At 44.8% G+C, this 25045-nt stretch overlaps 1 protein-coding gene across 1 annotated transcript in view; it reads left to right on the top strand.

The window, feature by feature from the left end:
- LOC126188830 (uncharacterized) overlaps window positions 1–25045 on the top strand; it is a 129136-nt gene that overhangs the window by 88233 nt on the left and 15858 nt on the right. Inside the window, exon 11 of the mRNA XM_049930443.1 lies at window positions 8754–8987. Within this exon, the coding sequence (XP_049786400.1) occupies window positions 8754–8987 (234 nt within the window). The remainder of the gene's footprint in view (window positions 1–8753; window positions 8988–25045) is intronic.

The raw sequence follows: 25045 nt of genomic DNA, 5'->3' as shown, positions 1-25045 counted from the left end.
ACACCGGTGTCAATGTGTTCTTTTTTCCATTTCCAGGAGTGTATAATTATCAGATTAAAATTGAAAAAAAAATTGAAATAAATTTAATTTATTATTTCCTTTATCACACTAGACAGCGCACGCTCAGGAGAGTCAGTCTTCGATTTTCGGCAGAGGGCGTTTTAGTATGGCACCATCTATCTGCAAATCATTGCGCATGCCTGATTTCCGAGCCTGCACATTCTTCGCGCTCGTGAGGAAATGGGGTGTCAATGTGTGGATACCGTCAACCGTACCTAGCCGCCAGCAATGTTGAACCACCTGAAGATGGCGGGCAGTTTCTCTGAGGAAGTATTGAGGAATTTGCACAACGTGATCCGGCGGCAAATCCGTGAAGACTATTTACAACATATCCGCCGGGAAAGCTTGAAGAATCACAGAAATAAAACTTAACTATTGATTGACGTCCGTCAAGTATGAAATCTTGGCTCAAATGGCTCTGAGCACTATGGGACATAACTGCTGTGGTCATCAGTCCCCTAGAATTTAGAACTACTTAAACCTAACTAACCTAAGGACATCACACACATCCATGCCCGAGGCAGGATTCGAACCTGCGACCATAGCGGTAGCGCGGTTCTAGACTATAGCGCCTAGAACCGCACGGCCACTCAGGCCGGCGATGAAATCTTGTCTATCGATTCTGCAGAAATACTTTCCCATATATTACCAAGTTTCGTAGCTCTTGTTAAAACCTACGTATTTATTTCTGTGTCTGAATAGCCAGTTTTCTTTAAAGCTTGCTTCAGACATTTTAATTCAGCATCCGAGTGCTCTGGTGTGCAAAGTTGTAAGGTGGCTATTTGATATGTCCTGCTTAACCCGCAGGACGGGACAGGTAATTTAAATTGTGGAAAGGGGCTAAAATAAGTGGCTGTCAGTTACACTCGACCATGCAACTTTATTTAGTTGATCAAACATTACAAGAACCCAGAAATTTTTTTAAAGGAAAAACAACTCTCATCTTTGGAACTTGATCACCAGCTGAATGCGCCGTACAATCTGATGCCTTAAGGGCAAGACCACTTTAATTTAAAAACGGCTGAAGGCCAATAACCTAAAACGCTAGCATAATCAGAAATTTAAAAACAAGCCTTATCTTTCAACAGTTCTTTATTTAGGCTGAATGACCAACGAATCTGAGATTTTCAGAGCAAACATCTTGAGTTCAAAATCGCCTGGAAGCTCAACACTTACAGCTAAATAACATTAATTAAAAAAACAAAGTCCTTACGTAAAAAATTAGGCAAAACTCAATCAAAATAGAAATTTAAAAGGCAAAGCCTTTTCTTAAAGCAGTTCTTAGTTAGCCTGAAGGCCCAAAGAATCAGACACTTTAAGAGCAAACAAGTTAAATTCAAAATGTCGTGGTTGGGTAGCTCAGTTGGTAGAGCACTTGCCCGCGAAAGGCAAAGGTCCCGAGTCCAAGTCTCGGTCCGGCACACAGTTTTAATCTCCCAGGAAGTTTCAAGTTAAATTCAAAATCGGGTAAAGGCGCAACTCTTAAAATTCAACAACATTAAAATTTTTAAAATGTCAAAGGCCTTACGTAAAACAGTTCTTTAAATTAGGCTGAAGGCCTAAAGAATCTTACGCCTTAAGGGCAAAATACCCTTAATTTAAAAAAAAACGGCTAGGAGGCATAAAGTACAAACAACAAAAACAAATAAAAAAGGGCAGTACATACAGTAACGCTCACTTAGGTGAGACAGGCAGTCGGGCCAACCATTCTCAATTCGACGGCAACTCAACCGACGGACAGTCAACAGACCAATGAACAAGATCAGTTCTGCTCCACACTTGCACAAAAACTCAAACGATGCTAGCAGCAGAAACAGTGGAACAACAACAAGAACGGATCACAGACAGCCCATAAGCAGTGGACGACCTAAATACACGTCGTCTAATCAGACGACCGACCAAACGGCCAAGCAAGGTCGTTGCCACTCGAACGTGTGTATCGGCAATCGTCGGACGAGTGATGGCTATCTTGTCCTTCCTCGGTACTGCACGCCAACGGACCAATACAGGGCCAGTACGCCGACAACGTTTAAATTAACTTGTCAGTCAAAATCACATAAACTACACACGGTTTCACGAACACTTGCACGACGAACTAGACGATGCTAACGGCAGTACGTACTGTGCAATTACAAGGACGAATCACGAGTTGGCCCACACAACCAATCCATAAGCGATCGCGGACCGAATACACGTCGTCCGACAAGACGACCGACCGACGATCAACCAAAGTCGTCCCCACTCGAATCATGTGTGTCGCAATCATCGGCGAGTGATGGCCACCCGCGCCTCCCAGGCGCTGCATGCCCCACTGGTGCTACGACGCGGCTGCGCCAACCGACCAACTGATACACATCAGCGCGGAGACAGCACTAAAATAACTGGGCAGTCAACATCACACGCTACACACAATTTCACAAACACTTGGACGAAGAACGCGACCAATGCTAAAAGCAGTGACTGTGCAATCACAAGGACGAACCACGAGTTGAGACACAAACCGCCAACCCATAAGTGATCAGCGAGCAAATACACGTTGTTAATTTCATGTTTAATGTAGTTTTTAAATGACATTGTCCTTCTGTTGTGTTTCCAGTAGACATTTTCACTATTCTGTAATCTCAGTGATTATTTGTGTAAATTTAAAGTAGCACTGCATTGCCTACATGTTTCTTAGTTCCCCATGTAAATTGTTTGTATTCTCTGTATGTGAAGTTACTATATTCATCAATGAACAATTTTGTGCACATTTTTAAATGATATTTGTTAAGAAAAATGACTTGTCCTATATCATGTGTACTTTGTACAATATGTGATCCACAGGATAAATAAATACAATACAATACAATACACGTCCGGTAAGACGAGCAACCGACGATCGAACAAGACCGTCCCCACTCAAGCCGTGTGTGCCGGCAACGGTCGAGCGAGTCGTGGCCATCCGAACCTCACTGCCACTTCTACCCGACCGAACTTCTACCGCGTCCCAACTGTCCAACTACAAGGTCAGAACTCCACTGCTGGCGAATTCCAACTGATTGGACGACACACGATGGCCAGGAAGTAATAGCAGTCCAGCAAGATAATACGGCCGGGCTTATATCGATAAGCGCTGCTGCTGCCGCTCACAGGCAGGCAAAGCAGGAACTCAGTGACACAGTAATAGAAACTAACATGACGATGTGGCGGCGCGGTAAAAACACAGGATGTTAAATAAGAGATGGCAGGAACATCAGTCATGCATGGCTCAGCTATTTTTTATGCTGTTATTGGATGTATTAATATTTGTAAAGAAAAACTGATATTTGAACAATTGCGGACATATACTGTCATTAGGCAACAGTACCTCTGTCTGTGGACTCGTAGAATCTTGCACTGTCAGTAGTACAAAGCAGTAGTATGCAGTAAGGGGGAGGGCGGATTTGTTGAGTTTACAGTCTAATGCATGACCTCACTTTTGAAACTATGTGAGTTGCAGATTTATTAAAAGGAGGAATGATGACTCAGAACAATGGTTGGATAGCATACAGGCATAAAAAAGGTTTCGAAATGAAGTACAAGGTATTATTTGATTAAGTAAAAAGTTTATTTTTATTTTTGTGGACTTGTATTCTTGGTCCACTTCACCCTCCTTAGAGGCGAGTTTTTAATAATTATTCTATTGATTGATCTTCTGAGTTAATTTGCTGCACCATGGAAGTTATTAGATTAAATGAACCTTCATATTATAGTCTGGAATTGTTTTCTTTGATAAGTTCCTCCGTATCTGAAATTTCAGTACTTAAAAGTTCAGTCATGTGTTTCATTCGCATTCTCTGTCAAGATTATGAACCTAGTTTCCCTGTACCTGCAGTACATTTTTAGCTAACGCGGAGCCCTGCTGTGTTGCTGCTTCTGCCAGCACTCCATTTTGTAGGCGGGACTGTGATACGTGATTGTTTCGTTTCCTTTGCGCAATTTAGGCTGTGTCAGTTTCTTTATTTTACCAGGGCCATATGCCAGTGCAGAAATTTTCATGCGTTTCGCGTTATTTCTTATACAGATCAACATTACAGTTTTTTTTATACAGTTATTTTTTTTTCAAACTGTTTGCACTGACCAAGTCTACTGAGCGTGAAATTATTGGTTTATATGTTATGAACTATTGGTTTGCTTATTTATTTGCTTATGAATGAGACCGCCTTTCACACACACAGTATTATTTTCAATTTCATGTACGTGATGTGTCTTTGAGATCAGTAGGACATTTAGGTTGTCAGCACACATTCCCAGGTTTGTATTTACTATAACACACAGAAGTACAGGGTGTTTCAAAAATGACCAGTATATTTGAAACGGCAATGAAAACTAAACGAGCAGCAATAGAAATACACCGTTTGTTGCAATATGCTTGGGACAACAGTACATTTTCAGGCGGACAAACTTTCGAAATTACAGTAGTTACAATTTTCAACAACAGATGGCGCTGCAAGTGATGTGAAAGATATAGAAGACAACGCAGTCCGTGGGTGCGCCATTCTGTACGTCGTCTTTCTGCTGTAAGCGTGTGCTGTTCACAACGTGCAAGTGTGCTGTAGATAACATGGTTTATTCCTTAGAACAGAGGATTTTTCTGGTGTTGGAATTCCACCGCCTAGAACACAGTGTTGTTGCAACAAGACGAAGTTTTCAACGGAGGTTTAATGTAACCAAAGGACCGAAAAGCGATACAATAAAGGATCCGTTTGAAAAATTTCAACGGACTGGGAACGTGACGGATGAACGTGCTGGAAAGGTAGGGCGACCGCGTACGGCAACCACAGAGGGCAACGCGCAGCTAGTGCAGCAGGTGATCCGACAGCGGCCTTGGGTTTCCGTTCGTCGTGTTGCAGCTGCGGTCCAAATGACGCCAACGTCCACATATTGTCTCATGCGCCAGAGTTTACACCTCTATCCGTACAAAATTCAAACGCGGCAACCCCTCAGCGTCGTTACCATTGCTGCACGAGAGACATTCGCTAACGATATAGTGCACAGGATTGATGACGGCGATATGCATGTGGGCAGCATTTGGTTTACTGACGAAGCTTATTTTTACCTGGACGGCTTCGTCAATAAACAGAACTGGCGCATATGGGGAACCGAAAAGCCTCATGTTGCAGTCCCATCGTCCCTGCATCCTCAAAAAGTACTGGTCTGGGCCGCCATTTCTTCCAAAGGAATCATTGGCCCATTTTTCAGATCCGAAACGATTACTGCATCACGCTATCTGGACATTCTTCGTGAATTTGTGGCGGTACAAACTGCCTTAGACGACACTGCGAACACCTCGTGGTTTATGCAAGATGGTGCCCGGCCACATCGCACGGCCGACGTCTTTAATTTCCTGAATTAATATTTCGATGATCGTGTGATTGCTTTGGGCTATCCGAAACATACAGGAGGCGGCGTGGATTGACCTCCCTATTCGCCAGACATGAACCCCTGTGACTTCTTTCTGTGGGGACACTTGAAAGACCAGGTGTACCGCCAGAATCCAGAAACAATTGAACAGCTGAATCAGTACATCTCATCTGCATGTGAAGCCATTCCGCCAGACACGTTGTCAAAGGTTTCGGGTAATTTCATTCAGAGACTACGCCATATTATTGCTACGTATGGTGGATATGTGGAAAATATCGTACTATAGAGTTTCCCAGACCGCAGCGCCATCTGTTGTTGACAATTGTAACTGCTGTAATTTCGAAAGTTTGTCTGCCTGAAAATGTACTGTTGTCCCAAGCATATTGCAACAAACGGTGTATTTCTATCGCTGCTCGTTTAGTTTTTATTACCGTTTCAAATATACCGGTCATTTTTGAAACACCCTGTATAAAAAGGCTGCTCACAAAGTCTTTTGGCTTTGTCAGCAAGACTTTTAATGACATATCCCTTTTGTTGCGGACAATGATTAGAGTTCTTATGCAAATATCTGTCTGTGCACATAAATTTTCGAAAACGACCAGGTAGTACTAAGTAGTGGGATACAATGGCTGTGAGCGCATTTTGTTTGTATGGGTTCCATATACTGAGGGGTAAGAATACTTTCGGAGGATAATTATCCCCTCTCCCATCCCTCAACCTATTGTTATACTAATTGATTTATGACCCACTGGGAGTGGATGTGTGATGCTCCAGGGGATAATGCGTCATTCTGAGAAACCCCTACCCCTCTCCCTCCTCCTCCTCCCCTTCTGGAAATTGACGAGAAATGCTGAGTCTGTGGTGAGCTGTTGGCATGGGAGGATCTCATGACATGAAATTCAGACCAATCTCATTTACAGTGCAGAGGATATACTGTTCATTTATAAAATTCAGTTAGCATATAAGACATGGACTTGGTAACTATGTTTATTTATTTATATGTGTATTATTCTGCTGGAGGAATTTCCTAATTTTGGTGGGGAAACCGAACTGACAATTACTCTACAGTCTTGCTGCCTGAAATTCAAATAAGCACAACTGCTCCCCTCCCAAACTTGTGAACTGTGCTGAGCAGCCAGAGAGGAAGGTTGTATCGAAATGTGAGAGGGATGACTCCTCTCCTCCACTTCTGAACTGGTGGGAAAAAATATGGAGAGGAAAGTGCTGCCTTTGTTTTTGGTAGAATTGACGAGATGTTGATGTTGGAGAGAGAGGAATTTAATATGTGTATTATCAGTAAGCATACAGCTGAGAACTGCACCCAGATCTCCCTATAAGGGGAATGATAGTAGTTGATAGTGGATGTGAGTAGTGGGAATACTTTCCAGCACATAATGGTGAAGCAGCTGGATGTGTTGAGGATGCATTTTACAACTGAAGAGACTATTGCCTTTGCTGGAGCTGTTCCTTTTTTTTTTTTTTGAAAAAGCCAGTCAATTCACAGTGCAGGAAACAATTTTGTCCTGTTTCACTGCTCCAGACTGAATCAACCAGAGGTGCTCCCACTGATGTATGAGGCTCAACTGAGGACACTTGAAGTGGGTTTTGTTCCCTGGGAACCAACAGGAATGCGGCATTCCCCTCCCCCCCCCAACCTGAAAATTGGCGGGAGGCAATAGGATCGCAGGAATATTACATCCAGTCATGTGATAATGACATCAGGAGGTGCAAGACGGATGCAGCTTCAGTTGCAGTCAGTCAGTGGAAGAACTGTGAGGTGTCAACAGCAACCAAGATCATCAACCGTCTCTGCCTTGTAGAAGAAGTGTAAAAGTAAGTTCATACAGTTTAGTTCCATGTCTCTGTTCAACTCCAGGTCCCTGTCTGTGGATACTTGCTGTTTGTTCTCCTTCATGTTTGTCAGAGACCTCTGACACGCCCAGACCAGCAGCAACCTCTGGCTTGTTGGAGCCTGCAGAAACTTCCGGAATGTCTGGGTCAGTAGCAGCCACGGCCTCGTGGAGACCTGCAACAACCTCTGGACTATTGGGACAGGCAACGGCAGCAGCTCCAAGGGATTCTGTAGCGCATCTTTCCAGCATGTTGGGGCAGAACAATGAGCTGCTATTATCAACCCTGTTCATCGATTTGTGTAATGAAGACACTCAACCAATCCCCGACACTCAGAAGAAATTTGCTGGGGGGTCCTACTACACACGGTGCAGATCAGTACAGTCTCCAACAACCATACCATTCCAGAACATTCTGGTGTTACTGTAAGGACAGAGTGCTCATTTGGTGGAGGAGAAGCTGCCGATTCCTCCCAGTGCTCTAACACTATTAACTTCAACTTATAACAACTTGCAGTTCAAAGTGCTTAAATGCTGTTATAGAAGCATCAGTGAATAGTTACTGTCATGTTGTGCTAGAAATTTGAAGTGTATCAAGAAGTGTTGAGGTGCAATTTACAAAGTTGGACTGGGAGGAACTGTGTCACGCAGAACACTGCATAAATCAACAGATGACCAAGGAGTATTATCCATTTTGTTCACCCCCAGGTGATTACTGTGCTGGCCTTAGACTATCATCACATCATTGTATGATGGCGCAGCACTCAAGGTGAGTTCTGTAGGCTGATCCATTTATTTGTAGAACCCCACCATTACAGACTTGTTTGGCCTAAGGATGGTGCTAGTCCTTATATCAGAAAGACTGAACAGATGACTGCCTTGTGTTCAAGCAGCAGATAAATATGTTGTGAACTGTCTCTGTATGTACAGTGTGCATAGAAACGATTTAGAACACTGCATCAGTACGGTGTCAAAAGAATAAGCTGAAGGAACACCCATTAGTTTTTGCATATATACCCGCTAGGTGCAGCTAGTTGTTTGACTGGTTTCATTTTGTTACAAAAAGTATAACAGGCGCTTGTTGTCGTCATATGGTGCCAAGATTATACTTTTGAAGGGATGGTAGAGTTACTTAGAATTTGTTTCAGTATATAGGAACCTGCAGTTCGTCATAAATGAACATTTTTACCTGACATTTCACAAAGAAACATGACCCACTAACATAAACACACCAAAGATTGTGACAATGTGCCGGCCAGGGTGGCCGAGCGGTTCTAGGCGCTTCAGTCTGGAACCGCGCGACCGCTACTGTGGCAGGTTCGAATCCTGCCTTGGGCATGGATGTGTGTGATGTCCTTAGGTTAGTTACAAGTAGTTCTAAGTTCTAGGGGACTGATGACCTCAGCAGTTAAGTCCCATAGTGCTCAGAGCCATTTGAACCTGCGGGCCGCGCTGTTGCAGGAGGAGGGGTCGCTGGCGGCGCTGGTGTCTCTGCTGCGCGCGACGGGCGTGCGCGACCTGGCGCTGCGCGGCTGCCGCCTGCAGCTGGCGGTGCACGAGGGACCGCTGGCGGCGGGGGCCGGCCCCGGGGGGCGTGGCCGCCGCGCCGGTGCCGCCGCCGCCGCCCACCTGCTCGCCGCGCTGCCGCCCTTCACGTGCGCCGCCGTCCTCTTCCTGCGGCTCGCCGCCTTCCAGGTCACACCAGGCTTTTTGCTATTAAATTTCCTTAAAAGTTGTACAAACGACATTTCTGTTGTATCCTAGTACGAGGGTCGTTCAACAAGTAATGCCCCGCATTTTGTTTTGAAAGGCCATAATATACATAGACAAACATCCTTCTTGGTGCTTCGCATCTGATGTTTGTTTTGTGCGCCGGCGAAGTTTTAAACCGTTCTGGCAGATGGTACAGCCGTAGTACAGCGTCAAAATGGGATCTGCATACTACTCACATTACAAGCTGCGTGCTGTTAGTGAATTCTTGTGCACGGAAAAAGAAACCGTGGTCAACATCTGTAAACGTTTGTGTGCAGTGTATGCAGATGCTGCAGTTGATAAGAGTACAGTTGGGTGATGGGTAAAGAAAGTTGCAGCCTAAGGAAATGCAGGAACAGTGATCTGTGATCGGCCACACTTGGGACGTCCTATCACAGCCACTGCTCTAGACATGCTAAATCGCGCGGCGCATCACAACTCGGCAACTGGCTCTACAGTCGCCGGTCAGCGTTGGAAGTGCGTCTGTAATGATCGAGACTCTCGGATATTCAAAGAGGTGCTCACGACGGGTTCTACGAATGCTCACAGCGGATCACAAGATTCAAGGAAAGACCATTTCATCTGAATTGATGGAGTGTTCTGAGACCGACGGAGAGACCTATCTGCCACAGATCGTTATGGGGGATGAAAGCTGTGTCTACAACTTTTCACTGGAAACAAAAAGGCAGTCCATCGTCATCATTCACCACAACCCCCTCCGCCAGAAAAGTCATGGTGGCAGTCTTCTGGGATTGTGATGGCATCATTCTCGTGCACGTGATGCCAAGAAGGTCAATCATTAATTCAGAAGCATACGTGAAGAGGCTGAATAAACTCAAGAACCATTTCTGGTGTGTTCGATCAGACAAGAATCTACCAGAAATCTTGCTCCAACACGATAATGCACACCTACACAGAAGTCTGAGAACCCGGGAACACATCGCCAAATTGGGTTGGGCATCATTGGCTCATCCACCCTACAGTCCAGACCGGGCACCCTTGGGTTTTCATCTCTTTGGGCCGCTTAAAGATTCTCTACGGGGAGTACATTTTGAAGATTACGATAGTGTCAGTCATGCAGTGAAAACATGGCTACGCCTACAGGACAAGAGCTTTCACCAGCAGGGAGTATATGTTCTTCCACAACGTTGGCGTACGCCCATGGAACGTGATGGAGACTACGCAGAAAAATAGCACATGGACAAGGACATTTGATGTATATTCGCACCAAATTCTGACTCTTTTAAAAAATATGTTTTGAGAAAAATAAATGTGAGGCATTACTTATTGAATGACCCTCGTATGTACTTAAGATTAAACAGTTAAATGAAAACTTAAAAATAACTCTAGACTGACAAATGAGAGGATTTTAACTAAGGGTTATTTGATTAGGAGCGGAAAAGAGAAGAGGACAGATTAAAATGAGCGAGTCACATCTCCAGTGCCATTCCAAATGCGAGGACGACGGTAGCGCACTTCGAGCCACTCGCCTCCACGCGGCGTACTGATTTCTCACTGATTGACTGACTTTAGGGAAACATCTCCACATGAACGTGGAGGCGCTGCCTTTAGTCCGTCTCCTATGCTAGTCTAACGAATCTTCTATTCTAATACAAGTCCCTGTATCGTTCCATGTGTGTGGTTGGTGTATTTCATCAGTATAGCAACAATCTAGCTATCCACTGGTACTGCTACCACACTGTAGCAATTCCAGGTTTAACATGCCTGTTTAGGGCACAGCCGAGCATGGTTATAACTAGCTGTAGTCTACAGATGTTATTTCTTGGTGTCTTCTGATTTGGAAGATATTAGGCGTCATGTGCCGCATTCTGCTGCCACTGCATCGTTCGTCAAACAGAAACTGTCGTTCCTGGCAGCCAGTATTTTCGTTCTGCTCTGTGTCGGCTGCTTGCCAAGAGTGAGCCTCATCCCATGTAATTGCCTGTCTGGTTCGTCTGTACAGTCTCTTTTCTATGTATTCGCCGCACAGTATGCATCACATAATGTGGAATGTAAAACCATATAATTTAGGAAATGTAAGATGAGTAACCACACTGCTCATCTCACTGATTCCTACTGTATAGACAATTGTCTGATGGTCAAGTCATTCACTGTTGCTTTCACTGAAGATCAATTCGTGAGCCCCTTGTCCGTTGGCACGAATAAGGGAACTAAATAAAAGTCAGACAAAGCATTCTTCTTAGGGTCTTCTAATGTGTGACTGGATTTCAAATAGTCACTGCCCAGGTCCCAAGCAATGCACCTCTCACATTAACCCCATGTGAAACAATTCACCAGTTTAATACTCGTAAATACACGACAGGAATTTCCGGTGAAATAATGTTCACCTGAATCTGTGATTCACAAATTGAGTTTACTGCAGGAAAAAACAAACAAAACATCATTCCACACTTCTCACCATCTTCTATTATTAATATAATATCATCAGTCCGAGAACCTAAGTCTGACAAGCATCATGCGTTCATTTAATCTTCCGAAAATCCACGAAAACTATTTAATATTGTTCAGCACACTTCTATGCTCAAGTCCTGCAGTCGCGAAGTAACGATATTATACTGTGTGTTAATCACTCTCAGTGCTGACTCAGCACAGTTTCCCCATTTAGACTTAGTCGCCTAAGCCGAAAATATATTTCTCACGCTGGAAGTGTTTCAAAGTCTTTGCGATTATCACACCCAAATTACTACAACTCCCAACCAAACAGTTCGCCCAACACTAGTTTTTCCAAGCCCACAAGAGTTCTTGTAATCGTCACATCCGAAACTTGGCATGTAGTAATTCCATGGAAATGTCTTGATCACTAAAAACTTTTTTCGACTACTCATCATCAAATAAAATAGGTATCAACAGCCCGACTAGGCACTATGCATATTTTATCTGATGGTTCAAATGGCTCTGAGCACTATGGGACTTAACTTCTGAGGTCATCAGTCCCCTAGAACTTAGAACTACTTAAACCTAACTAACCTAAGGACACCACACACATCCATGCCCGAGGCAGGATTCGAATCTGCGACCGTAGCGGTCGTGCGGTTCCACACTGTAGCGCCTAGAAGCGCTCGGCCTCTCTGGCCGGCTTTTATCTGATGATTATCACTCGACACATGTCATAGATAAACTTTTTAGCGATCAAAACGTCTGCATGGAATTACTACATGCCACGTCTGCATGGTCGTATACCTTACAAATGGAAGACTTCACCAGTCAAACATCTACATCTACATCTACATCTACATCTATACTCCGCGAGCCACCTTACGGTGTGTGGCGGAGGGTACTTATTGTACCACTATCTGATCCCCCCTTCCCTGTTCCATTCACGAATTGTGCGTGGGAAGAACGACTGCTTGTAAGTCTCCGTATTTGCTCTAATTTCTCGGATCTTTTCGTTGTGATCATTACGCGAGATATATGTGGGCGGTAGTAATATGTTGCCCATCTCTTCCCGGAATGTGCTCTCTCGTAATTTCGATAATAAACCTCTCCGTATTGCATAACGCCTTTCTTGAAGTGTCCGCCACTGGAGCTTGTTCAGCATCTCCGTAACGCTCTCGCGCTGACTAAATGTCCCCATGACGAATCGCGCTGCTTTTCGCTGGATGATGTCTATCTCTTCTATTAATCCAACCTGGTAAGGGTCCCATACTGATGAGCAATACTCAAGAATCGGACGAACAAGCGTTTTGTAAGCTACTTCTTTCGTCGATGAGTCACATTTTCTTAGAATTCTTCCTATGAATCTCAACCTGGCGCCTGCTTTTCCCACTATTTGTTTTATGTGATCATTCCACTTCACATCGCTCCGGATAGTAACTCCTAAGTATTTTACGGTCGTTACCGCTTCCAATGATTTACCACCTATGGCATAATCGTACTGGAATGGATTTCTGCCCCTATGTATGCGCATTATATTACATTTATCTACGTTTAGGGAAAGCTGCCAGCTGTCGCACCATGCATTAATCCTCTGCAGGTCTTCCTGGAGTACGTACGAGTCTTCTGATGTTGCTACTTTCTTGTAGACAACCGTGTCATCTGCAAATAGCCTCACGGAGCTACCGACGTTGTCAACTAAGTCATTTATGTATATTGTAAACAATAAAGGTCCTATCACGCTTCCTTGCGGTACTCCCGAAATTACCTCTACATCTGCAGATTTTGAACCGTTAAGAATGACATGTTGTGTTCTTTCTTCTAGGAAATCCTGAATCCAATCACAAACCTGGTCCGATATTCCGTAAGCTCGTATTTTTTTCACTAAACGTAAGTGCGGAACCGTATCAAATGCCTTCCTGAAGTCCAGGAATACGGCATCAATCTGCTCGCCAGTGTCTACGGCACTGTGAATTTCTTGGGCAAATAGGGCGAGCTGAGTTTCACATGATCTCTGTTTGCGGAATCCATGTTGGTTATGATGAAGGAGATTTGTATTATCTAAGAACGTCATAATACGAGAACACAAAACATGTTCCATTATTCTACAACAGATTGACGTAAGCGAAATAGGCCTATAATTATTCGCATCTGATTTATGACCCTTCTTGAAAATGGGAACGACCTGCGCTTTCTTCCAGTCGCTAGGTACTTTACGTTCTTCCAGCGATCTACGATAAATTGCTGATAGAAAGGGGGCAAGTTCTTTAGCATAATCACTGTAGAATCTTAAGGGTATCTCATCTGGTCCGGATGCTTTTCCGCTACTAAGTGATAGCAGTTGTTTTTCAATTCCGATATCGTTTATTTCAATATTTTCCATTTTGGCGTCCGTGCGACGGCTGAAGTCAGGGACCGTGTTACGATTTTCCGCAGTGAAACAGTTTCGGAACACTGAATTCAGTATTTCTGCCTTTCTTCGGTCGTCCTCTGTTTCGGTGCCATCGTGGTCAACGAGTGACTGAATAGGGGATTTAGATCCGCTTACCGATTTTACATATGACCAAAACTTTTTAGGGTTCTTGTTTAGATTGTTTGCCAATGTTTTATGTTCGAATTCGTTGAATGCTTCTCTCATTGCTCTCTTTACGCTCTTTTTCGCTTCGTTCAGCTTTTCCTTATCAGCTATGATTCGACTACTCTTAAACCTATGATGAAGCTTTCTTTGTTTCCGTAGTACCTTTCGTACTTGATTGTTATACCACGGTGGATCTTTCCCCTCGCTTTGGACCTTAGTCGGTACGAACTTATCTAAGGCGTACTGGACGATGTTTCTGAATTTTTTCCATTTTTGTTCCACATCCTCTTCCTCAGAAATGAACGTTTGATGGTGGTCACTCAGATATTCTGCGATTTGTGCCCTATCACTCTTGTTAAGCAAATATATTTTCCTTCCTTTCTTGGCATTTCTTATTACACTTGTAGTCATTGATGCAACCACTGACTTATGATCACTGATACCCTCTTCTACATTTACGGAGTCGAAAAGTTCCGGTCTATTTGTTGCTATGAGGTCTAAAACGTTAGCTTCACAAGTTGGTTCTCTAACTATCTGCTCGAAGTAATTCTCGGACAAGGCAGTCAGGATAATGTCACAAGAGTCTCTGTCCCTGGCTCCAGTTCTGATTGTGTGACTATCCCATTCTATACCTGGTAGATTGAAGTCTCCCCCTACTACAATAGTATGATCACGAAACTTCTTCACGACGTTCTGCAGGTTCTCTCTGAGGCGCTCAACTACTACGGTTGCTGATGCAGGTGGTCTATAGAAGCATCCGACTATCATATCTGACCCACCTTTGATACTTAGCTTAACCCAGATTATTTCACATTCGCATTCGCTAATAACTTCACTGGATATTATTGAATTCTTTACTGCTATAAATACTCCTCCACCATTGGCGTTTATCCTATCCTTGCGGTATATATTCCATTCTGTGTCTAGGATTTCGTTACTGTTCACTTCCGGTTTTAACCAACTTTCCGTTCCTAATACTATATGCGCACTATTTCCTTCAATAAGAGATACTAATTCAGGAACCTTGCCCTGGATACTCCTGCAGTTTACCAATATTACGTTAACTTTTCCTGTTTTTGGTCTCTGAGGACGGACATTCTTTATCAACGATGATAATGTCCTCTCTGGTAAGCCGTCAGGTATTTTATCGTTTCGCCCAAGGGGGGGTCCCTCTAACCTAAAAAACCCCCGTGTGCACGCCACACGTACTCTGCTACCCTAGTAGCTGCTTCCGGTGTGTAGTGCACGCCTGACCTGTCTAGGGGGGCCCTACAGTTCTCCACCCAATAACGGAGGTCGATGAATTTGCAACCATTATAGTCGCAGAGTCGTCTGAGCCTCTGGTTTAGACCCTCCACACGGCTCCAAACCAGAGGACCGCGATCGACTCTGGGCACTATGCTGCAGATATTAAGCTCAGCTTGCACTCCGCGTGCGATGCTGGTTGTCTTCACCAAATCAGCCAGCCGCCGGAAGGAACCAAGGATGGCCTCAGAACCCAAGCGGCAGGCGTCATTCGTTCCGACATGTGCTACTATCTGCAGCCGGTCACACCCAGTGCGTTCAATAGCTGCCGGAAGGGCCTCCTCCACATTACGGACGAGACCCCCCGGCAAGCACACCGAGTGCACACTGGCATTCTTCCCCGACCTACCCGCTATTTTCCTGAGGGGCTCCATAACCCGCCTAACGTTGGAGCTCCCTATAACTAATAGGCCCGCCCTCTGTGACTGTCGGGACCTTGCCGGAGAATCGGCCACTGGCCCAACAGGCGAGGCATCCTGTGGTGGCTCGGAAACGATGTCATCACCACTAGGAAGCACCCCGTACCTGTTGGAAAGGGGTAAGGCAGCCGCCACGCGGCCAGATCCCACCTTCGCCTTTCGGCCAGGCACGCGCGAGCCCACCACTGTCCGCCATTCACCCTGGAGTGATGGCCGACCGGTAAGATGCTCACTGCCGGAAGACGCAGCGACATCAGGGGTTCCATGTGATTCCAAGGCCACCGAAGTAGGCATAGGTCTCACCACAGTTGCCCCAACGCCACTACGAGCCGACGCCTGCGCCTCGAGCTCGATGAGCCTAACAGACAAAGCCTCCACCTGCCGCCGAAGAGTGGCCAATTCTCCTTGCGTCCGCTCACAACAACCACAGTCCCTACACATGACTATGTTTACCCTACCCTATACGGTGACAAATTCCCAAGATAATCTTCTGATGAGCTACTCTGATAATCAAGAAACACTGACTGAAATACGAGACGCGAAAACTACGCTAGGTTTTCCCAGAAAAACTATTTAAAAGCTAAGCGCAGCAAATAAGTACAAAAACGCTTTATACAAACAGTACTCGCTGCTGCTGGTGCTCTCGCTCTGGCTGTCACAAGACAACTGCTGATTCAAGTGACTAGTGGCTAACGGCCGCGAAACAAACAAAAGACGGTTTTAGGGCGCTTTCTGTTCTAAACGATCAAGAAAACACTAAGAAATCTAACACGAAAACTACGTAAAGTTTTATCAAGAACTGTTAGTTACTATGCAGAGCAGATAAACACAAATAGAATCCCTTCCTTAGTGGAAGGTCGTAAACAAAATGCAAAATAAACGCTTTATACAAACAGTACTCGCTGCTGCTGATGCTCTCGCTCTGGCTGTCACAAGACAACGGAAGTCATGTGAAACTTTTACAAGTCCAGGACTGAATATTTAGGTAATGTATCTGTTACACACACGAAGCGACGTCTAGCAGCACACACGACCAAAGTCCGCTCCAACTGGCAGTCGAATCCAAAGTGTCCCACACAAAAACTGCCACTGTTACTCATAGCCTTGCACTTGCGAAAGCACACATCAACTATAAGTGTAATGTTATTTATACACATTACGCATGAATTTGGACGCAAAGTTCATCAGCTACACAGTGCTGCTCGTAGGTTTTGCGAAGCTTGAATGATTTTGTTCATATGGACTATATTTTGCGTCGTTATAGCATTAATAAAGATTAAACAACTAAACTAATTACAGTCATGCATCTATAATAACATCTATTTACTAATTGTGCCGCTACTTTCACTATTTCGTGTTTTATTTAGGAGACAACTCACTTTTTCAAGTGTGGAATATACACTAATCAGCCAAAACATAGTGCCCTCTGCCTGGCGCGACAGTGGATGCCGCCTGGCGGCGTTGCGGTCACGTGACGCGGTAGCGAAGATAAGGGAAATCCGTTGAGATGAGCGGCTTTGACAAAGGACAGATTATTCTTATGCAGAGCCTGTGAACGAGTATCTCGAAAACAGCGAAGCTGATCGAATGTTCACGTGCTACTGTCGTGAGCATCTACGGGAAGAGGTAGAAGGTCACGGAAAGTATCACTAGGCGCTAAACGGTTGGACGCCCAACACTCTCACGGAAAATGGGATTCGGAGACTTTTCTGCTCTGTAAAGTAGGATAGATGGTGATCTGTAGCATCTCTGCCGAAAGAGCACAATGCTAGTGCACCCATAAGTGTTTTGGAGCACACCGTTCATCGTACATTGTTGAACATGGAGCTCTGTAGCAGGCAACAACCCCTACGTGTTCACACATTGACCCAACATCATTTCATTGGACACGAGAACATCGGGATTCGGCCGTCGATCAATGCAAACGTGTCGGCTCTTCAACGGAATCACATTCTTACTAGGTTGATGGTCACTTCCACAAAAGCTGTCATCGAGGTGGTCGGTGGCACAAAGCGTGCAGCGCGCCCCGGACGCAGCCCGGTGGGATCCGTATTACGTTATGGGAGGTATTTTCCTGTGCTCGCATGCGATCTGTTGCAGTAATCGAAGATATACTGCCAGCTGCTAACTACCTTCATCCCTTCGTGGTTGATGTCTTCTCTGACAGCGACGTCATCTTTTAGCACTGTAACTGCCCATGTCTCGGAGCCAGAATCGTGCTACAGTGGTTTGAGGAGCACTGGAGTGAACACAACGTCGATGTCTCGGCGACCAAAATGCTTCCGAAAGAGTAGGTCAGTCCTTACAGTACCTAGCTGAGTGTATTTAACAGCGTCTGTGATATGTGAAGCAGAACATTCGTGATTTTTAGCTTTCGAAAGGAAATTTTGAAGACTCTCTTTGCCTACTCCCCACTTACGCCATTCAAAACCGTCATTACCCATTCCAAATAGTACACAGTGAAAACGAAAAGTTTGTTCCTTACAACGCTAGTTATTTACCCAGGAACATATCTTCCAAAGAAAGACGAGAGAAGAATGTAGGATTTTCTTACAAAATTCAGTGGATCTCTTCATAAGATAAACGGGTACATGGCAGGTTGACGTAGTCAGCAATACCATGCGTTACAAGATAATGATTTAAATATTAAACAACTTACAGCACAATGACAAGCCAAATTGACGATGACACCTCACATGTGAAACGCACACCGAAATGTACTATACTAATCAGTTAAACACTACCACTGCTTCTACATTTTAACTACAAAACTCATGTTCCAGGTTTCACCATAAACACATCTAGTCCGTTGATATCAAAACCTACCTACTACGTTTACGTGGGATTCCAAAACTAGGTTTTGTAAACCGATTTCTCAATACCGATTTTGGTTGGTCGTGCAAAGACTGCAAAATCGTTTCTTCTTGCTGCCGGTTTTCATCTTCCACAATCGATTTTCGCTACCCTCTAAACGTATAACCGTCCTTAAAACGTGCTTGGGCTGTCAGGTTACGACTTGTTTTACTAAATTTCTACTAACACCGATAGAGTGACTATTTGCAGGATGGAGGAGAAGTAGAATGAAATTGTCTACTTCTAATAGTATTGAAGAGAAGCAGTGATTCTTTCGACTTAATCAGAAACTGGAACAGCTGATTTCCAAACGCCATATTTGACTGGGCTACCAAATCCGCTTTAGGCTTTAACATGTAAACATGACAGCAAAAAACGATTTCCGAAGTTCGGTTTTCATGTGCCGAAAGATGTGTCACATGTAAACGTAGTGACAGACACGCTAAGGAATTAGCGATGTTTGAAATAACTAAAGCTACTAAATTTTAATCTGAGGAAAGATGAAAATATATAGGCTAATTCCTATCGTCTTACAAAAACGTGGTCTTACTGAGCTGGAGACTAAAAGCGACACCAGTCCTCTGTAACTGTACACCACAGACGTGCTTCAGTGACCACAATATAGTGCGGTGGAGCAACGTTGTGTGTCACAGGGAACATGGCCCAGGTCATGAGGACAGTAAAAACTTCTGAAACTTCCTGGCAGATTAAAACTGTGTGCCGGACCGAGACTCGAACTCGGGACCTTTGCCTTTCGCGGGTAAGTGCTCTACCAACTGAGCTACCCAAGCACGACTCACGCCCCGTCCTCACAGCTTTACTTCTGCCAGTACCTCGTCTCATACCTACCAAACTTTACAGAAGCTCTCCTGTGAACCTTGCAGAACTAGCACTCCTGAAAGAAAGGATATTGCGGAGACATGGCTTAGCCACAGCCTGGGGGATGTTTCCAGAATGAGATTTTCACTCTGCAGCGGAGTGTGCGCTGATATGAAACTTCTACCAAAAACCCCTCAGTCTCAAATTGGTTTCCATGCTGATCAGATGCGTAACTATTGTGCAGGAACAGTCATTAGTGGGAAACCTGTATAAACGTTGTCGGGGCAAGCGTGGCTGTGTCTGGGTGGATCTATATAAGTGGTAGGGTACTGGCGCTTTCACCTCACATTGCAGGTTGCATACATTCAGGGGTAAGCATACATTCAGGTGCAAATTTGACTGATTTATGACCTTGGCATATTGTTATTCTAATTGATGTATTGCCCTCTGGGGGATGATTTATGAACCTTGGGCATATTTGTCCTTGTTAGAAACCCCTATCCGTCCCTCTCCTCCCCCGTCACTCCTTTGGGAAATCCCTAAACCATCCTGCCTCCCCCCTCACGGATACAAGCAAACTTTTGATATCAAATTAATTGACTAATTAATTAAACAGATAGATTAACTACCCCCACCTCAGAAGCCCACCAACACTACCCTCCCCTCCAACACTTCCCCCTCCCCACCAGGAAAAATTAGTGGGAAAAGTGCAGGCAAAGCTTCAGGTAGCAGCATCCCTTATAAATTTGACACCAGACTCACTTCCTGCCTCTCTCTCTCCCTCTCTCTGCCTCAAGTAGTTACTTCCTGTTTGTTTGAACCAACATATGTAAACACACATATAGCAAGATGTCCTCTCCATCTCTTCTCCCTTGCATACCCCTCCTCTCATCATTCATGAAGAGTGGTATCAGTATACACCTTTCTTCTCACAATTCAACTTCTGTGGAAACCTGTAGCAAATGGAGCAAAGACATTCTAGAAGAAGTAGATAACGTCTGTCATGTGCCACACTAAACTCACCTATGTACTGCATCCTATTTAAAGGATACTAAAACTGGTCTACGGTGGGATTCGATCCTGATAACCACCTGATTTCCAAACCCTTCTGGATTTTTTACCCTTGCCTACTATTGCTGGATACTGACACAGTAATGTCATTTGGTAGGAAGTCAGTTACATTGGAGGGAGCTCAGAATTTCAAATTTCAGCTCAGTTTCGTGCTATGTCGTTAAGCAATCTGCAGAATGAGTTGGATCGATGTGTGTGCTCGCAGTACAACTATCGGACACAATAAATTGTCCATTCAGAAAATTCACGTCTCAATTGGAATCGATACTGTATACAATAATAGTTGGAATTTTAAATTTCTGCGTGATTTTATACCGTCTTGCTTATGGAATTCTCGACCACTGCAGGTTTGCTGAGTGTCTTTTATAAAGCACTATAGAGCTCCTACATCTGTTCTCTCAGCTACAGCAAGATGAAGAAGGATGAGGAAAGGGTCTGCCGAGTGATAGGGTAGTAACAACAACAAATACCACTACAAGACAGAGTGCACTGTAATGTGTTGGGAAGTAATAAGCCACAGTCTTAGTTGTGGTCACGGCTAGGTGCCTGAGATCACTGAAAACACTCGTACATATAGCCCGCTCACCTCCCAGATGTTCACCTTCTACACCGCCAGTGCCAACACTCAGAGGCCATGAAGGGCCGGCCGGAGTGGCCGAGCGGTTCTAGGCGCTACAGTCTGGAGCCGCACGACTGCTACGGTCACAGGTTCGAATCCTGCCTCGGGCATGGATGTGTTTGATGTCCTTAGGTTAGTTAGGTTTAAGGAGTTCTAAGTTCTAGGCGACTGATGACCTCAGCAGTTAAGTCCCATAGTTCTCAGAGCCATTTGAACCATTTTTAGGCCATGGAGGGCATCTGGGATGATTCGAGCGGTAGGAATTTGGGTGTTATCAACACGTCCAGAGCCAACACATGGAAGTGATCTATATATAATCGCTCAGTTTTACACAAACTGAACATTGATTCACTATTGATCTACCTAAAAGGCGCCTTGAAGGCCGCAGCTGGTATTTGTCCCCACGGCTGTGTGAAGGAACTGACTAGCCAGCCGACTGGAACTTTTTTTCGTACCCACCGCACATGACAGTCTTAAGCCAGAAATGTCAATTCGTTCTCGCCACCAGCTACGTCCACCACACACTCTAACGGCCAGCAGAGTAGTCCTAGGAAACCAGTCACATACTTATCAATATAATTAAAATTAAATACTATGATTGCAGATCCAATCTAGTGACATTCGATAAAGAGCAAAGTATCGGAAATTCGTCCTCTTGACTGCCGTGGCTCTAGCTATGGCAACTGACAACATAAATTTATATTCTTCTTCGGGCTGCACATAACTTTCCACTCCAGTGTGGTTTCAGTTGGTCTTTCTGAATCTTGTAACTGCTCCTCAGTGCCTGCCCTGCTCTCCCTGCAGCCTTGTCCATGTGGTTGATCCACTTTAAGTCGGAACTGACAGAAAGTCAGAGAACCTTATATCTACAACCCTTCGCATCCTGTGGAGAAACAGGGTCACGTGAGTTGATGCGAAAGGACTGTGTTTTAACCACTCGGTGGAAATGGGAACATGTTTTCGTAGCTCAGCCGACCATATACAATGTATAAGGCTAGTACAAATTGTAGCTTTCTCCTGCTACATGAGGTAGTAGAAAAGACAGTAAAAGCAGTTGGTGGGGATTCTTATCGGGAAATGAGGAAGACTGCACATCATACAGGAACTGGAAGATGGACAAGGATTTTGCTACTGCATTGTGGTGTATTTCCAAACTACATATAGATACTGCCGTCCGAAGGAGATCTGCGTATTCAGCGTGGATTCATGTCTACCACTCAAACATCTCTCTCTCTCTCTCTTTCCTCATTATTTTGTATCATCCAATAGACGAAAACTACTAATTTTATGCAATCAGACTCTTAAGTTCCATACCATGCTCTGTAATAGCATATCACTAACATCGCCTGGTAGAGAACCCAATGAAATTTTACCGTACATTGTCTCTCCCTTCCAATATGTTGAAAACAAACACAGCCTGCATGGCGGCATCGAGTATACGTCGGCTGGGTAGTCAGTTCTTTCACCGGCCGGAGTGGCCGTGCGGTTCTAGGCCTGCTGCAGTCGCAGGTTCGAATCCTGCCTCGGGCATGGATGTGTGTGGTGTCCTTAGGTTAGTTAGGTTTAAGTAGTTCTAAGTTCTAGGCGACTGATGACCTCAGAAGTTAAGTCGCATAGTGCTCAGAGCCATTTGAACCATTTTTTGAAGTCAGTTCTTTCATACAGCCGTGGGGACAAATACCAGCTGCGGCCTTCACGGCGCCTTTTAGGTAGATCAATAGTGAATTAATACTCAGTTTGTGTTGGGCTGTCTCCACAATCGTGGGTATTCCATGTATAGTTTGCGTAAAATTGAGTGATTCAATATCCATAACTGCTAAGTGTTGGCTCTGGACGTACTGATAACATCCAAATTCCTACCACTCCAATCATCCCCAGATGCCGTCCATGACCAGAGTGGTGCAATTTGGCTGATACGTGTGTCCACTACTGTGGTTGCAGTCATGACAGGAGTTTCCTCTGGCCTCTGATTGTTGGTGCTGGCAGCATATGAGGGGACAGGCTGGCCGATTGTGGGTATCTCGAAGGTGAGGTACTCCCAAATGTGTTTCATTTGGGACAGATCTGGGGATCTTGCTGGCCACGGGCCACGGTAGTACCTCAACTCACGGAAACAGTTCGTAGACACACGTGTCGCGTGTGAACGAACATCGAACTGCGGAAAAATAGCACCACGATACTGTCACATGAGAGGTAACACGTGAGGACGCAAGCTGTATGTCATGCACTGTTGTGCTTTCAGAGTTCTTTCAGTCACTATTAGTCGTGATTTGCAGTCCTGCCCGAGGGTACCTCACACCGTGACGCTAGCAATAATGCCGTTGTTCTCTCCAAAGCGTTGGATCTATCGCCATATGGCAGCCAAATTATTGACAGTGGACATCCCAGGGAGTGATGAACTGTGCTCGCCATTGAACACTGTGTGACGCCATTGATTAGCAGAGCAGGCTGCCCAGTCCTGACCAACTTCAAACGCAGCGTGGGACACTAATCTCCCACTAGTCTGCGATGAGTGGCGTGGGATGATACAGAATGTTGCGGCCGCGCGGGATTACCCGAGCGGTCTGGGCGCTGCAGTCATGGACTGTGCGGCTGGTCCCGGAGGTTCGAGTCCTCCCTCGGGCATGGGTGTGTGTGTGTTTGTCCTTAGGGTAATTTAGGTTAAGTTGTGTGTAAGCTCAGGGACTGATGACCTTAGCAGTTAAGTCCCATAAGATTTCACACACACTCCGGAATGTTGCGGTGAGTCCCTTACTTGATCTGGGACGGCAGGCGCGGACGTGAAGGGGCTACGTTGCGCTCGGCGCCCAGTACGGCTGACGGCCTTTGTGGCGGTCGGGCACGGTCGACAGGAAGTTTCAGAGAGACAACGCCTGCCGCCACGTTTTCACGCGGTTCGACTTCGTCTCAGTCGCGGCCAGTGGGGGTCACGTGGCCGCCTGCGCCGTCTCAGTTCTCCAGAGCGACCAGCGCGCTCTTCCAAGCGGGTGACCGGCACCCGTGACCTTTAATATGAAATACTGCAGACACGCCTCGGTCCTTTGTTCGTTGTCATCTTCTCTGACAGATTTCTTTCCATATCCAACAGAAATTATAGGTTTTCATACATCCTTCATTCTAGTCCATAGTTTTTCTCTTAAAATATTATCGAAAACTTTTTTTTAAATTTACAAATTTAAGTGTCTCACTTAGTAGAACTTTGCTTTATTTCAGTGAGCTATTATAAAGTAAAAGTAGCATCAGTAGATGAACGTCTTTCCCTGCAGAGACTTTCTGTCAGAAAATAAAAAGATACGGCTCCCATATGACACCGTTATTGTGTACTTCTTAACAAATGCAAATTTTTTATACTCCGGTATTAAAAGCCGAATCACTTGGTTAGCAGAAGCAATGACTTTAATAAATTTTCGTTCCTAGAACTCATACAGGTTCCAGCCATACATTCATTTCATTCAGTTTTCAAAATGGCTCTGAGCACTATGGGACTTAACATCTCAGGTCATCAGTCCCCTAGAACTTAGAACTACTTAAACCTAAGTAACCTAAGGACATCACACACATCTATGCCCGAAGCAGGATTCGAACCTGCGACCGTAGAGGTCGCGCGGTTCCAGACTGAAGCGACTAGAACCGCTCGGCCACACCGGCTGGCATTCAGTTTTCCTCCTATTTAAAAAAAAATAAATAAATAAACACCTACTGAACGATATTCCTCTGAGAATACCACCACGAAACGAATGGACATGATGAGGATTGCTGCCTACCGTGACATCGACACATACACTAACTAAATTAAAATCTTTGGAACAAAAAGGATCAATATGAATTAAATGAAATTATATCAGTGAAATCACCAGAAAGTTAATCTGCAATGTCTGCAATGAAATGTATATGTAACAACAAATCAGTTTTGTGGTCATATTGAGACTGAATCAGATAGAAA

This window comes from Schistocerca cancellata, chromosome 5 (genome assembly GCF_023864275.1).
Source record: "Schistocerca cancellata isolate TAMUIC-IGC-003103 chromosome 5, iqSchCanc2.1, whole genome shotgun sequence".
NCBI classification, from domain to species: domain Eukaryota; kingdom Metazoa; phylum Arthropoda; class Insecta; order Orthoptera; family Acrididae; genus Schistocerca; species Schistocerca cancellata.
The sequence above is the reverse complement of the archived record's forward strand: the minus strand, read 5'-3'. Positions and strand labels throughout refer to the sequence as shown.